The following is a 12,487-nucleotide window of genomic DNA, read 5'->3' on the forward strand; positions in this document are numbered from 1 at the left end:
CTGCCTTCTGGGTTTGTTTGTTTTTTATTGTTTGCTTTGGGGTTTGATTTTGTTGGGTTTTGTTGTTGGCTTTTTTTTTTTTGTGACAGTTACTGGTGCTTTAACTCAGGGCCTTATCTCTCTTGCTTAGCTTTTTCACTCAAGAGTAGTGCTTTATCACCTGACCCACACCTCCACTTATAGGTTTTGTTGGTTAATTGAAAGTAAAAGTCTCTGATTTGTCTGCTTAGGCTGGCTTTGAACTTCTGTCCTCAGATCTCAGCCTCTTGAATAGATAGATTTATAAGCCTGTGCCAACAACATCCAGATGCTTTCCTAAGGTTTGTTCCCTTGAAAATATGCTTCCTAAAAGTAGTGTGTGTACACATACAGTTGTACACATATAAATACATATACGTATATATATTCTCCCTGGAGCCAAGCTCAGGATAGAGTGGGTGTGGTGGTGCTTGTCATGTGCAAAACTTTGAGTTCACTCCCTAGCACCAAAAAAAGAAAAATTCCCTTGTCTTTCCTTCTCTCCTTCCTCTCTTTCTCTCTCACATTCACATTGTTGGAGTTCAGAATCAGGGCCTCACACATCTGGAGTGCCCATTTACTAATGAGCTCCTAGCAGCTTCTTTTGAACTATTTTTGTTTCTTTCAAGAGTCTAATTTTATTTCATCTCCATTTAGGTTATTCGTGACAATGCCTCTGTTAGCTTTCAGTATTTTTGTGAATAACAAGTTGCTTTACAGGTTGTTCATGACCATGCCTCTGTTAGCTTTCAGTATTTTTGTGAATAACAAGTTGCTTTACAGTTTACAACGCACTTTGCCATAAGCACTTTCATCTGATGCTCTAAATATCCCATCGCAGACAACATGTGTTTGGTGCTACCATCTCTCAATCACTGATGAGAAGAGTGAGGGTCATGAGTCCATGCCAGGGTTGTCCCCACAGGTTAGCTGACTGGACTTTCATACTTTCCACAAGTCCCTAGGAAAATCTTTAAATAGAATTCCTGTTGGTTTTGCTTTAACATGAAGTGTGGAAAAATTTTTCCCAATTGCCTCGATTCCTTTGAAATGAGAGAGAGTAATAAACAGTTGTTGAAATGAATCATCACTATTGTTTTTCCAGATGTTACAATCCAGAACAGCGAGTTGATGAGTGGTAGCATGGACAAAGGAACCCTGGGATCAGGGTCCAAAAACAATATCTTCTACATTTTGCTGCGAGACTGGGGGCAGAACGAAGCAGCTGACGCAATGTCACGGCTTGCCAGGCTGGCTCCCGTCTACCTGTGTGAGTATCTCGGCCTCCTGCTAAGGAGCCCTCAGGGTTTCTTGTTCCACACTCAACACATACTCACATAGTTGCAAAAGGCAGGACACTTGATCCAAGCTAAAGCGTTTTGCTTTTATCAACTTACCTCATTACTAACTAGTTTGCAGGTTTTAATTTACTTTTCTTTTCAAGATCTACAGTAGCTCCCTATTGCCTACCAGAGAGGGTTGTACCTTGGAAGTACTGAGTTCTCTCGAGGCCAGACCAGATAGTTCATTGTTGCCCTTCAGTGCTCACACGTTCTCTCTGTTCATGCTCTGATCATGTCATGTGTCCAAGATGCTTCATGCCCCCTAACACCTCACTGATGTACTCCTTGCCTTGCTATAAATTCTAGATTGATAATGATATTCCCTCAGAACTTAGAAGGAATCATATTCCATTGTCGCTCTCATTGTTGCTGCTAATATGTGCAGCCAGTCCTACTGCCTCAGTTTATAACCCAATTGGAAACAAAATCCTCTCTTGTTTTGAAGATTCACAACAGAATGCCCTTGGTGTATGTCTTTTTTTCATTGATTGTAATAATAAACTTTGCAGCAATGTCTCCTTCAGTTCTCAATATTTTCTTATGTTATTCTAATAATATTCTCTACACATCCTATCTTTTTGGAATTCCTGTTAATTATGTTTTAGAGTTCCTGGGTTGATGGCTCTAATTTTCTTCTTTTCTCTTTTATCTGTTTATTTTATGATTTATCTTTTAATCTTTTTTTCTTTCTTTTATTTTTTTTCTTTTTATGTCATCCTGGGGCTTGAACTCAGAGCCTGGGTGCTATCCCTGAGATTTTTTTGCTCAAGGCTAACATTCTGCCACTTGAGCCACAGCTCTGCTTTTGGTTTTTCAGTGGTTAATTGGGGTTTCTTTCCTACTGAGGCTGGCTTTGAACCATAATCCTCAGACCTTAGCCTCCTTAAGATAATAGATTAATAGAGTGAGTCACTAATCTTCTGATTCATTTATTTATTTATTTCATGGGCTTGAACTCTGGGCCTGGGCACTGTCCTTCAGCTCTTCAGCTCAAGGCAAATGCTCTACCACTTGAGCCACAGTTCCATTTCTGGTTTTCTGGTGGTTAATTAGTGATAAGAGTCTCACGGAGGTTCCTGCCTGGGCTGGTTTTGAACCATGCTTCTCAGCTCTCAGCCTCCTGAGTAGCTAGGATTATAGGCATAAGCCACTGGCACTCAGCCCTTGTTCTGATTTTTTTTAATGTTTTCTCTACCATACACTTAATTTACAACCTTTTTTTTTCTTCATTATTCTTATCTGCTAGTAAGTGGAACTTTCTTGTTTGGTTTGGATTTTCTTTTGGGCTGCCTTATCTTGATCTCTGAGTGTATTTTCTCTATTACTCTGATGCAATATCACGTTTAGTTTTTATTGTATTTGCTCCTCTGGATTTTATCACCTTTTAATTTTTTCCCTATATACTTGTCTTCTGTCTTCAGTGTTAGGAACTGTTGTGAAATGTCCAGGGGTCCATGACTGTCTGTTCATGTTTCAGTGTGAGGCACTAAAATAACAATTAGAAGCAGTGCTGACTGGCTAGTGGGCTTCTCAGTTTCTTGTGTTATTGATCTGAAAGCTAGCTTCCTTATTGGGGGTCTGCCTATGTCTGTGTCTCTGTCAGTATCACTGTTCTCTACACTTGATTTCTATAGAGCTGTCACTTTCACTCTAAATCTCCTACCCAAGGAGTCCAGGACCTAGAGTTCATAAGGAAAGGAAACTTAGGGCTCTCCACCATGGAATACACGGGCTTACCCTCTTTAGTCCCATCTACTGCACATGGTACCCCCTGAATCCAGTGCTGCTGTCTCCTTTTCTGGGAGAATTGAGCTCCCATCTCCCACAGAGGCAAGAGCTGGAGCCTATTCTCACCCAGACCCTACCATGTTTTCTTATCTTCCCCAGTGTCTACAAAACCTGGTGATCTCTTCTGAGCCCTTCCAGGCTCAGCTCAGCAGTACAGCACTGGATTCTGCCCCCAGCACGGGAAAGGAAGGAGAGAGAAGAAAGGGACTAACAGAGGAAGGGAAAGAAGGACATTGCCAGACTTCCTTGGCTTCTCCCCAGAGCCTCTGTCGTCTGGCTTCTTGGTTACCACAGTCACCTGTGGTCTCACAAAGGGAGAGTCCAGCTCAATAAAGTGTTTGGAAACAGAGACCACGCGCCATAACTTTTTAGCAGCATATTGTTACAATTTTTCTAGTTTAATCATCATCTCTTTTTTGTTCTTGTTATTTTTGGTGCTAGTCCTCAGGCTTGAACTTGGTGCCTGGGCATAACACTGAGCTTTTTTTCCTCAAGGCTAGTGCTCTACTACTAGAGCCACAGTTCCACTTATGATTTTTTGTGGGTTTCTTGTAGTTGTTGCGATGATGACGATGATGATGGTGATGATGATGATGATGATGATGATGATGATGATGATTACTATTAAGCAGTTGTATAAAGGGGTTACAATTCCATAAGTCAATGTCACTCTTCTGGCATCTTTAGTGCCTAGTTGAAGACTCTCATGACCTTTCTTGCCCAAGCTGACTTCAAACCGCCATCCTTATATCTCAGCCTCCTGATTTTAGGATTACTAGGAACCACCAGTACCAAGCAGTTGTTATTCTTTTACTGTGCCTATTTTAAGTTAAACTATGACAGTTACACATGTATAGTAGCTTGTGTAGGGTCTGGTACTCTGCAGTTCCAGGCAGACAAGGGGACCTGCTGTACACTGAAAACTCTTGTAATGGATGTATTCTCCCTTGAAGCCTTACTGATGAGGCGTGTGCTCTCTTCCTTCTCTGTCTGCCAACTCTTCTACAGCTAACCGCGGGTTCTCTATTGGGATCGGTGATGTCACCCCTGGCCAAGGACTCCTGAAGGCCAAGTATGAGTTGTTGAATGCTGGCTACAAGAAATGTGATGAGTACATCGAGGCCCTGAACACAGGCAAGCTACAGCAGCAGCCTGGCTGCACTGCTGAGGAAACACTAGAGGTAAGACTAGCCCTGTGATGCTCGTGGTGGCTGAGGGGGTATGACCTGGGGTTGGGCCAGAGCCACAGAATCCAGGTAACAGAGCAGCAGGAAGGCAGTGGCTCTATGGTGCTGAGCTGGCTGGGTGGCTCCCTTGTTTACCAAGGCAGGGCCTTTGCTCTCTTCTACCTTTCAGCTTCTGGAAGTTAATGTGCAGTTGTTGGTTTGGCCACACAGGCCTGCTGTTACCACCATCTTACTCTCAGGCCCCTCTGTGACTACTTCAGTGGCCATGGCTCCCCAGCTCTGTGAATGGGTGGTCATTAAAGTCACTTGGAAACAAGACAGGAGACACTCCTGTCTGACAATCCCTTACCACCCACTGCCCCTTAGCAGAAGGCTCATACAATGGTGTCAGAATCACCATATCTTCTAACACACATTGTACATAGTACTGTACAAAAAATATACATTCTGCCTTGTGGACCATCTAAAGAAGTGTTGAGGTTTTTTGGTACCATTCTTCACCAGTGAAGCCAGAACCTTGTAGAAAATGCAGTGTTTGAATAGCTAGGGCATTTTGATCCTCTAAGACTCTATAACCTTTATTGATGAGAAATCTGACATAAGACTCTATAACCTTTATTGATGAGAAATCTGACATCTTGCTTAAATATTCTTAAGTTTTGTATAAATTCAGGCTGGACATTTATAAGCCACACAGCCAGTAAACACAACACCCACGGATCTCCTTTTCTCTCCCCAGGCCCTGATCCTGAAGGAATTATCTGTGATCCGAGACCATGCTGGCAGTGCCTGCCTCCGAGAGCTGGACAAGAGCAACAGCCCCCTCACCATGGCCTTGTGTGGCTCCAAAGGTGCCTGGGCCCCTGTGGAGTACTCTCCCTGCTTCCAGGAAAACCTACTCTGGGTAGCTGTAACTCCAAGCTGGCTCCACATTTCTTTAAGAGAATATCATATCCAGTGAGAGGCAGAGTACCTTAAGTATTTGCATTTGAGGAGACTTGACTTCTTTAGAGGAACTAGTTGGGACTTGACTAAACTCAATCCTGGAAAAAAAAAAAAAAACAACTTGGGATTATTTCAGTGGTATATGTTTAGTGGTGTGGCCAAATTCTCTAATTTCGTAGATACTCAGACCCTTAAAGCACTGGGGTTCATGATGTTCATTCAGATTCAGAATTTGTAGGCCTGTTTTTTTAAGTTTGGGGGATTTTTGGTTTTGGGGGCTTTGGGGGGCTTTTGTTTGTCTTTTTGTCGGTTGTGGAGATTGAACTCTGGACCTGGGTGTTATCCCTGAGCTCTTCAGCTCAAGGCAAGTGCTCTACCACTTGAACCACAGCGCCCACTTCCAGCTTTTTCTGTGTATGTGGTGCTGAGGAATCGAACCCAGGGCCTCATGCATGCAAGGCACGCACTCTACCACTGAGCCACCTTCCCAGCCCAGAGTTTGAGTTTTTGTTTTTGTTTTTTAACAAAGCTCTAGCTTCTCTAACTTTGCCGCCTATATCCGTTGTTCTGCTTTTCTGTTCCTGGTACATACCCTACACCCTCCCCCTACCTTCCTACTGTGACTGACGGCTCCGCTTTGCCTTGCCTTGCCCTGCCTTGCTGTGGCTCTGCCCTTCAGCACCCTTGGCCTGTGAGCCTGTTGAGGATAAGGGCTGTGCTATGTCATACTACTGTTTTATCCCCCTGATGTGCTTACACTTCCATTTATTATTCTTGCTATTATTCTCCTGTCTTGTCTCCCCAGGCTCCTTCATTAACATATCACAGATGATTGCCTGTGTGGGACAGCAAGCCATCAGTGGCTCTCGAGTGCCAGATGGCTTTGAAAACAGGTCCTTGCCTCACTTTGAAAAACACTCAAAGGTAAGCACTAGTGGAGCAGAACTTGAAAGGCCCCTACATGGACTGTCTTCTGAGGAACTCAGACCTATCCTGATCAAAGGCCATTGGCCACTGCATGCAGTACTTGCATAGGTCTGTAAGTTTTTACCACTATATTGAGATATATTTGGTATGTCATATTTGCTCACAATTCAGTGTCTTCGTGTATTTGTAGTTTGTGATCATTACTACAGTCTACTTTCAGAGCATCTTTTGGGTCCCAGAAAGAAACCATGTTCATTACATACACATGGTGATGATTTGGAGGAGAGCAGGTCTGGCCCTCAGGAAGGATGTCTTAAGGGAAGTCATTTCCCAGGAAGAGAGTGGGGTGCCCTCTGAGGTCCTTACTGCTTGCCTGCCTCTGCACCAGCAGCCTGAGTTCAGGTTTCCCTCTCCTGAGCCACTTGCCTGCCTTTGATACCTGCGCCAGGCCCCTCTGAGAGCTCGCCCTCTGCATCTTCAAGGCAAAGCGTACAATGCCTGCTGTTTAATAAAGAACTCTAGCTGGGTATTTATAGTCCAAAGGTGGGACTTTTTTTTTTTTTTGGTTTGGATGGATTTTAGATATGGATCTTGAACTTAAATTTTTTTTTTTTTTAAATCTCCCTAGCTCCCAGCTGCCAAAGGCTTTGTGGCCAATAGCTTTTATTCCGGGTTAACACCAACCGAATTCTTCTTCCACACAATGGCTGGTCGGGAAGGTCTAGTGGACACAGCCGTAAAAACAGCTGAAACAGGATACATGCAGGTAACCTGAAGAAATATAGGTCATTAGCAGCAGAGCAGGACAGCTCTGTGGGTTTGACTGCTAAGTGTATTTATGTTTGTAATAAGTAATATTTTATCCAGTCTTTGTTATATGTATACAGAAAATAAATAGCAAAAACAAATAAGACAGTGAAAGTAACCAAACCTTGTTCTGTGTAACTATTGTAAGCTAATAAACAAGCTAAATAAATTGATTTTTGAGGGAGAAGAGCAGTTCAAGGCCTGGGCGCTATCCCTGAGCTACTTTTGCTCAAGGCTATCTGTCTACCACTTGAGCCACAGGGCCACTTCCAGCCTTTTCTAAGTAATTTATTGGAGATAAGAGTCTCATGGACTTTCCTGCCCTGGGTGGCTTTGAACTGGGATCCTCATGTCTCAGCCTCCTGAGTAGCTAGGATTACAGGTGTGAGCCACCAGCACCTGACTTAAAAAAAAACTGATAGGTCCCAAGTCATGCGGTGTACCTTGAATGACAGAACAGGCAAGAGCCACACTGGTCAGGGCTCCCTGAGATAAGAAGGTATACGGAGTGTTGTCCAGGGTACGTCATTTCACCTCCCTGTGTCTACTTCTTACCTAATACATGAAAATGGGGAGATAGTGAGTGCCTCTCATCTGGCAATGATCCTGTCAGTTGTTAATACCATGCATATTGGCTCCAGGGCCCACTGGAGGGCTGGAACACGTAAACAGTGCCGCTTTTCCAGAGATATTTAGCCATGGGATGGAAGGTCCTGAGGTACAAGGCTAAACTAAAGGGTTTTCTGTTCCTGTGCTTCTCAAACTTTGTCACATATGTATCTAGCGGCAGAGGAATAAAAACTGGTCCCTCCAAGTTCCTTCATAAGAGCACATCAGTGGGACTCTTCAGACTCCGGTTGTCATCTCTCCTCCCTACTGCATAAATAACTGCTGTGTGTGTGTGTATAAAGACACACACACATTCACATATGCTAGGCCTCACAAATGCTAGGCAAACACTCTACCCCTAAGCGGTAGCCCTAGCCTTTAAAAGTTTATAATGTTTTTTTTTTGTTGTTGTTGTTTTATTGTGAAAATACTGTACAGAGGGGTTACAATTACATGGGCAAGATAATGAGTATATTCTTTATCAAGCATTATAGCCCCCTCCTTTGTTTCCCCTTCCCATCCTCCCCCCGCCCCTCCCCAAGTTGCAAAGTTTGTTTTCCACATAACGACTTGTACTTCTCATTGTTGCAATGGGTCCACCTGTATCCCTATTTAAACGACTTGTTTTTTCCCCTTCCCCTCCACAAATTATACCGACATCTAAATACAGTGAAAGCACGGGTTGTACTGTGGGGGAGGGACATACAAAGCAAAGTTTTTAATGTTTTTAACTCTGCCAGTTGACCTTCCTTTTGCTTTGTGTCCTCTCTGTTGCCCTGTGAAGCATGGCTCTTTTTTGCAAGACAAGAAACTAGGATGAGTAAACCAGAGGTATAAATGGGCTAGAACAATCAAGAGGGTGAGGGTGAAAACAGTCAGTAGACACCTGGTTCCCAATTCTGCACCTCCCTTGTCATTATCTGGTCCTCTTACTCATCTTATTATGATGGGAAACTGCCCTTCAGTTTCAGCGTGCAGCTTTTGTCAGAAACCCAACAGACTGTGAAATGCTTTTACCACTCTATCCATGATGTGTTTTGATTTTGTTTTTTGAAGTATACAGTATGACTTTCCCAGAACAGTGTGTTAACCTAGAAGAAATTAGTTCTGGCATGAGGGAATTTGGTTTTTTAAGTTGCCTAGAGGAAAATTTCTCCTTCCTCCCCACTTTTTTTCTCTCATGCACTGAGCCATCATCTCACTGCTGGCTAGTGCTAGAAGGTTCTCTCTGAGCAGATTTGAGAAATGGTTGCTGCCCTCTGCTTCAATCACAATGCTGTCCTTGTTTTCTCTTACTGCTCTGTCCCACAAAAGGACCAACCCTGATTCTCTAATTCATGTTGAAGTCTGCAGGGGCCCTAGCTTGTTTTTAGAAATCCAAAAACTATTGCATGAATTTATACCTTAGAGAGGAGGAAAGAGAAGGCAAAAATGGCCTCAGGAAACTGTTTTCCAGCCCTTGGGGAGGTGAAAGTAATTGCGGTTTAAATGGCAGATATTCTTTTTTTTTTTTAATTAATTTTCTTTATTGTTACCATAGAGGTGATGTACAGAGGGATTGCAATTACATGGGTCATTTCCTTTCATACAGTGTCTTCAGTTCCATCTTTCCCTCCCAGTCCCTCCCTCCCGTCTCCACCCATGAGTTGTATAGTTCACTTGCATCAGTGTCCAGTGAGCTCCACGGCCACACTTTTTCACCCTTTTCCCCTTCCCCCAGCGCTTCTAAAGATGTACACTTGAATACATCAGACATAAGGAAAAGAAGACAGAATCATCAGAAACTAAAACCTATGGAAAAAGAAAAAGAGGTCTCTTGTTTCATTTCAGTATATATATTATTTCATATAAATATGAAGAGGCATTTAGGCATTACACTTTTCTGTTTCTCTCCTAAGATTTTTGGTCTTTTGGTCTCTTCTGGTTTTACTGTGTGTGAGTATCTAGAATCCTGTATAATTTATCATATTCCAGTGTATTTTAGATCTAATTTCCTCAGACCAGAGAGCACATGTGCCGTTTGTCTCTCTGAGCTTGGCTTACCTAATTTAACATGATTTGTTCTAGTTCCATCCATTTCCCTGCAGATGACATTATTTTATTCTAATGATTATGTAAAATTCCATTGTGTATAGGTACCCCACTCATCTATTGTGGGGCTGTTTCCACATCTTGGCTATTGTGAATAGGGTGACAATGAACATGAATATGCAAGTGTCCTTATCATATCTTTGAGGAATCTCCAGACTGCTGTCCAAAGTGGTTATACTAGTTTACATTCCCACCAGCAGTGCAGTAGGGTTCCTTTTCCCCCACATCCCTGCCAACATTTGTTGTTTTTCAAATTCACAATATTGGCCAATCTAACTGGGGTGAGATAGAATCTCAGAGTTGTTTTGATACTCATTTCCTTTATGGCCAGGGATGATGAACATTTCCTTATGAGTTTCTTTGCCATTCTTCTGAGAAGTCTCTACTTAGCTCCCTTGCCCATTTAGTGATTGATTTATTAGGTTTGGGAAGGGTTAGTTTCTTGAGCTCCTTGTATATATTATGCCTTTATCTGATGTATTGCTGATAAAGATCTCCCAGTTTTTTGGCTGTTGAGGAACTATGTCCTTGGATGTGCAGAAATTTTTTATTTTGATATAATCTCACTTGACAAGTCTTTCCTATCTGTTGTGTCTCTGGGACTCTAAGAATTTCTACCTATACCCGTAAGTTCTAATGTTTCTCCTATTCTCTCTTGCAGTGGTTTCAAAGTTTCCAGTATGACGTTGAGGCCTTTGAGCCTCTTTGAATTGATACTAGTTAGTGCATGGTGACAAGCAGGGATCCACCTTTAGTTTTCTGCATATATATGCCCAATTTTCCCAACACCAGTTATTGAAAAGACTATTTTTTTTCCCTGTATGTTTTTGGCTCCCTTACCAAATATCAGATAACTGTAAGTGTATGGTTTTATTTCTGGGTCTTCTAATCTGTTCCATTGATATTCGGGTCCATTTTTGTGCCACTACTAAGTGTTTTTGTTATTAAAGCTATGTAGTAGAGTTAGAGATCTGGTATTGTGATAGCACCTGAAATGGCAGGTATTCTGTAGTGCACTGTGACACTGGAGATTGGAGCATGTGCTGATGCTCACAGCACAGGCAAATGAGGTCTTGTTACTCTCAAGCAAGGGTATTGTCTTAAGGGATTTTTTTTTTTTTTTTACTCAGGCTTGAACTCAGGCCTGGGCAATTTCCCTGAGCTCTTTTCCTTAAAGCTAGTGCTCTACCACTTTGAGCACAGTACCACTTCTAGTTTTCAGGTGGTTAATTAGAGATAAGAGTCTCACAGACGTTCCTGCTCAGGCTGGTTTTAGCCTTGTGAGTAGCTAGGATTACAGGCATGAGCCACCAGCAGCCAGCTCTCATAAGGGATTTGTAGTCAAAGATGCTACCTGTATCCTGGGGATGAGGCTCCGTGGCAGTGCTTGCCTAGAGTGTGCAGAGCTTCAGGTTGGTCCTGAGCATTGCAAAAGCAAGTAAATAGATAGAGCTTATAACCTTGAAACTTGGAGTTACAGTCTCATCACTGCACACGTGACCAGCCTTGTAAGGGCAGCTGAGCTTTCTCCTTTTTTTCTTTAGAGAAGGCTGGTCAAATCCCTGGAAGACCTTTGCTCCCAATATGATCTGACAGTCCGAAGCTCCACTGGTGATATTATCCAGTTCATCTATGGGGGCGATGGCTTAGATCCTGCAGCCATGGAGGGGAAAGATGAGCCTCTGGAATTTAAAAGAGTTCTGGACAACATCAAGGTAAGATTAATACCATTTGGGCCTAGAGGGTTTCTGGGGATTCTCTCTATGTATGTGTGTGTGTTTGCCAGTCTGTGGCTTAAACTCAGAGACTGGGCACTATCCCTTAGCTTTTTTGCTCAAGGCTAACACTCTACCACTTGAGCCACACCTTCACTTCTGTTTTTTTTTTTTTAATAATTTTTATTTATTTATCATTATTATTATTGCTGTTGTTGTTTAATCATTCAAGGGGTAACATTCCATAAGATTATAAGAACCATGTTTCTTGGTCAATGTTACCCCTTCCTTTGGTCTCCACTATCCCCGTTCAGTCCCTACCCTCAATTTACATAGTTGATACTACATTGAATATAATAACTGCATTTTCTCACCCTTCCTCCCTCCATTCATGTATATTCTCCCTTCCTTTGCCTACCACCCAAACTGAGCGTGCGTGCGTGTGTGTGTGTGTGTGTGTGTGTGTGTGTGTGTGTGTGTGTGTGTAGATTGGTGGGGGAGGGGAGGAACTGGATTCAAACCACAATACTCAGATTTCAGCCTTCTCAGTAGCTAGGATTACAGGTATAAGCACCTGGCTGCTGGGAGTGGGAGGGATGGGTTTGAATCCAAAGCCCCATGTTTGCTAGGTAAATACTCACCACAAAGCCACACCTCCAACCCTTTTTTGCGGTGGTTATTTTTTAGTAGGGTCTCACTTTTTGCCCAGGTCCATGCTTGGACCACAATCCTATTTTTTTGCTTCCTTCCATAGTTAAAATGACAGGCACATACCATCTTTTTTGGAGATTGCAGATTTCTGGCTGGGGTGGCCTCAAACCACAATTCTCCTGATCTCAACCTCCCAAGTAGTTTAGGGTTTGAGCCACCTGTATCCAGCTTCTAAAGATGCTTTTTTAGGGTATAAGTACCATTAGAAATATCACTTCAGATTCATACTTCAGTCACTCCTCCAAGCACTGGATTTGTGTCTTTTCTCTCTTTGTATTGCTCTGTGTAATTTCTAGTAGTAACAAGGAGAGCACTCTTTCATTTTAAAGTCTAGTACTGGCAGTGA

The 12,487-nt window shown here is 42.7% G+C and overlaps 1 protein-coding gene across 1 annotated transcript in view; it reads left to right on the forward strand.

Moving 5' to 3' along the window:
• Polr3a (RNA polymerase III subunit A) overlaps positions 1-12,487 on the forward strand; it is a 47,202-nt gene that overhangs the window by 17,098 nt on the left and 17,617 nt on the right. The window contains exons 15-20 of the mRNA XM_042690319.1: positions 1,124-1,288; positions 4,158-4,330; positions 5,076-5,187; positions 6,087-6,205; positions 6,837-6,974; positions 11,260-11,430. Of these exons, the coding sequence (XP_042546253.1) occupies positions 1,124-1,288; positions 4,158-4,330; positions 5,076-5,187; positions 6,087-6,205; positions 6,837-6,974; positions 11,260-11,430 (878 nt within the window). The remainder of the gene's footprint in view (positions 1-1,123; positions 1,289-4,157; positions 4,331-5,075; positions 5,188-6,086; positions 6,206-6,836; positions 6,975-11,259; positions 11,431-12,487) is intronic.

This window comes from Dipodomys spectabilis, unplaced genomic scaffold (genome assembly GCF_019054845.1).
Source record: "Dipodomys spectabilis isolate Male_0828 unplaced genomic scaffold, ASM1905484v1 ptg000136l, whole genome shotgun sequence".
Classification (NCBI taxonomy): domain Eukaryota; kingdom Metazoa; phylum Chordata; class Mammalia; order Rodentia; family Heteromyidae; genus Dipodomys; species Dipodomys spectabilis.